The sequence below is a fragment of the Galdieria sulphuraria genome (genome assembly GCF_000341285.1).
Source record: "Galdieria sulphuraria unplaced genomic scaffold scaf_166, whole genome shotgun sequence".
NCBI lineage: Eukaryota > Rhodophyta > Bangiophyceae > Galdieriales > Galdieriaceae > Galdieria > Galdieria sulphuraria.
This window is the reverse complement of record NW_005178309.1, coordinates 1-3,278: the sequence shown is the minus strand read 5'-3', so window position 1 is coordinate 3,278 and position 3,278 is coordinate 1. Positions and strand designations below refer to the sequence as shown.

The 3,278-nt window shown below is 35.1% G+C and overlaps 1 protein-coding gene across 1 annotated transcript, besides 1 other annotated feature; it reads right to left on the bottom strand.

Annotated features, from left to right (window-relative positions):
• Positions 1–1,064: 1,064 nt before the first annotated feature.
• Positions 1,065–2,058, bottom strand: Gasu_63320 (uncharacterized protein). The gene is made up of 3 exons (XM_005702476.1): positions 1,996–2,058; positions 1,896–1,955; positions 1,065–1,837 (listed from the first exon to the last, which is right to left on the bottom strand). The coding sequence occupies exons 1-3, from the start codon at positions 2,014–2,016 to the stop codon at positions 1,586–1,588; spliced, it is 333 nt and encodes a 110-aa protein (XP_005702533.1). The 5' UTR covers positions 2,017–2,058; the 3' UTR covers positions 1,065–1,585.
• A 932-nt stretch (positions 2,059–2,990) lies between these two features.
• Positions 2,991–3,054: a sequence feature (Short protein (Gasu_63310, EME26012.1) was converted to a misc_feature.).
• Between the last annotated feature and the right edge of the window lie 224 nt (positions 3,055–3,278).

The following is a 3,278-nucleotide window of genomic DNA, read 5'->3' as shown; positions in this document are numbered from 1 at the left end:
CTTTTATAAAGTCAACAACGCAATTTTCTTGTATGGTAAAAAATAGGTCAAATTCGTACTTTTATCACAAAAACTATTATTAATATTCCATGTACTACTAACCAATACACTATGGCTTTGTCTTGTTGTTGTTGTTGCTGTCTTTTTACAATTCCAAGTAAATAAAACAATTGCAATTTTCCAGTCAAGCCAACAACGAAGAAAACAGTAAAAGATACAAGCAGGAATCATTCTCTTTGTAGACTTGATGACTATGCCATACTGCACTAGGCTTGGGCTCATATTTCTTGTTGTTGCTGTTCTGGTTGAATTTCAAGTAGTAACGAATGGTTTGACTTTGCTGCGATAATAGAAAAATGTTTTATGGTTCGTGTCAATGTATGTGCAAACCACTTTGTTCGTCTGCGTATGCTTTCTAGGAATTATTTACCAAAAGTTGGACTTTATCTTCAGAGTCAAACCAAAAACTCTAGTCGGACACGATGACATCAATGTTTGCACTCGTGTAATATTGTTGAAGTTCAACCAATCCTTCGTGAGTTTCTTTCAGAGCTACTTTGTATACTATCCAAACGCAAGCTGTTTGCACAAAATGTGAAGTCTCCTTTTCGCTTTTTGACAGCTACAACTACCACTATTTTCAACAGAATGACCTTCAGTGTGTTGAAAATAAAAGCAGATCAGCAGCACTCTTGACAAGGCAAATATTGTTTCACACGTCTCCTTGTTTCCCATTCATACTTTGCTACTACTGTTACCCTCCTATTCAACTATATAAGGACCAAAGACGATTTGCAATAGATGCCCTTTAGAAACAACAGCAATACTGGTTTCACCACTATCACTCTTACGACTTACATATCCTTTTAAACATATTTCACCTTCGGTAAACCCAGTAATTCATAAAAACAAAGGCGTTTCTCAAAACGGACTAGTAGCTACAGTCGCCATCGTCAAAACATTTTACCCAGGTGAAAACAACCAAGATTTTCAACAATGTCCTTTTGCTTGCTTTATTTCATGGTTCCCAACAAGTATATTTTGAACTGAAAACTTTTCCCTTGCTTTCAAAATACAAGTTTATTCAGCTTTCGTTATCTAAAGCCCACATCCATAATGTTTCAAAATATATACTCGTATCAATAGAGAATTGATATAAACGCTCGACAACACAAACAGCCATTAAAAATATGCAATGATGGACTCGAGACTTTCCTTTGCTATTCTGGAAAAGGAATGAATTTTACAAAGAGTGCGAATATCGTTCGTTTACACTATAAAACCTGTTGCAGAGTTACAGACCAAGTTTTCCATCTTGAAAGGAGTCACATAAAAGACAAAAACTATCATACGGAAAGTAACTCTTTATACTGACCAAAACACTCAACTAAGTGTTTAACTGGTTTCTTGAAAAACATCTTTGAAATATGAACCCAAGACTGATTCTCAACGACCGACTACAAGACTAGACTGTCAACTGCTAATAAATACGCAAAAATGCTCTGTAACAATTATCAGTAAAAACTAAATCTAAATGAACTTGCGAGACAACTAATTGAGTAATGTAGTTAAACTCAACAACAGCTTAAACTCCTTTGTCTTTGCTCTTTTCTTGACAATACAGCTCACAGATTTCCATACAAGACCAGAAGTGAAATAACAACAAGTCTTGCATAAAGTATGTAAAATTCAAATAGATAGTCAATGTTGTACATATCAAAAAGATACTACAGTCTATCCGGAACTCAGAGCTCAAGACGACTCGATGGATTTTTATAAAGGAATGAACTGCAAGGCTTAAAAAAGAAACGTAGATAATAGAAGTCCACTTGTCCAACTAAAACAACAAATGAGTTGGAAATTAAAGTCGGAAAACTTTCAGAAGTAAACCTAACCAAGTTCAAAGCCTTAACAACACTGGCCCCTTTTAAACTATTGTGTAATTTCCAATTGGACTATGATGAGAAGAATTGCTATGTATTGTCTCATTTCTACTGGAGGTATAGTATCTTGCATGGCTAGTGAGTTTTATGAAAGAAAATATTTTACTTGGAGACTTGGAAAAAGCTGCTTTAATAATAAATGTGCTAGATACAACTAATCTCACAGCATAGTAATGTTGTGAAAGGAGAAAAATAGTGTTGTAACAAAGTTCCTGTTCAACTAACTATCGACACTGTGCCTTTTCAAAGAGTTGAGTTTGATCAATCTTGTCTCTGCAAGGTAAATTTCAAAATACTTGTGACGCTATTTTGATTACAAATCAAGAACGGTTTTGCTACAACCAGTTTTTGACTCGTTCTCGTTCTCAGAATCTTCCTTTGTTAGCCTCTCAAAACCTTGGAAAACTGCTTCACACAATGTGTAAAATGGTCGTTTTCCAGTTTCAGTAGAAATAATTCTGTTGGCTTTCTGTGTAAGAACCATAGCCTTTCCTTCTACGCAAAATAGGCTCAAGGAATAGTCTTTGTACCACTGTGAACTGCAAAGAAGAAATAATCTTATATCCAACACTAGAGTTGGAAAGTATAGAGAGGACAAGGCTACAACAAAAAACTGACAAAAGGTTGGGAATACTTTTGACTATACACAAATTCGTACATAAACTACTTGCGATAAGGAGGATCGAACCTCAAAAGTTACAAGGGTCTCGCATTGTTCTCTTCATAAACAACTTGTAGAGAGTTTTGACTGTTACAAGAGTAAAAGTGGTGACGCTTTTACTTCTCCTTGCACATATATTTCAAGATTCACCTTTCTTTATTACTTTGCAAAGAGGAGATGAAAGATTCTTACTTTTCCATTATTTCTACGTTTATATTCCTTTCTTTTCACTAGTAGACGAAATTGATCCAGTATATTTAAAAGAACAAGACCTTTACCAGTTTGGATAACAACCAAAATATCATTTAAGATTTGACTCTGCAGAAGAATCAGATAAATTGTTTTATCTTATTCTGCTGAATATTGCTTGCGAGTTGAAAATATTTTTATTCTCTGTAGAGCAACTTGGATAAAACAGCGTTTCGCTTCTTTTTCAAGTTTGACTTGTCCCTAGTAAAATGAACATTCCTTCTATTCGATTCTCGTTACCAATATCCAAAAGGAAGCCTCTACTAGTGTACCCATCAGGTTATATTTCGCAAGAGTCTTCTTCCAAGTGCCTAACGGAATGAACTTTTGTAGAGTGACTCACTTATTCAACGAGCTGATGGTTGAGAGTGGAAGAAGATTAGGACTCCACTGGACAAATCGTTCCTTGAATATGCTGAGCTTTT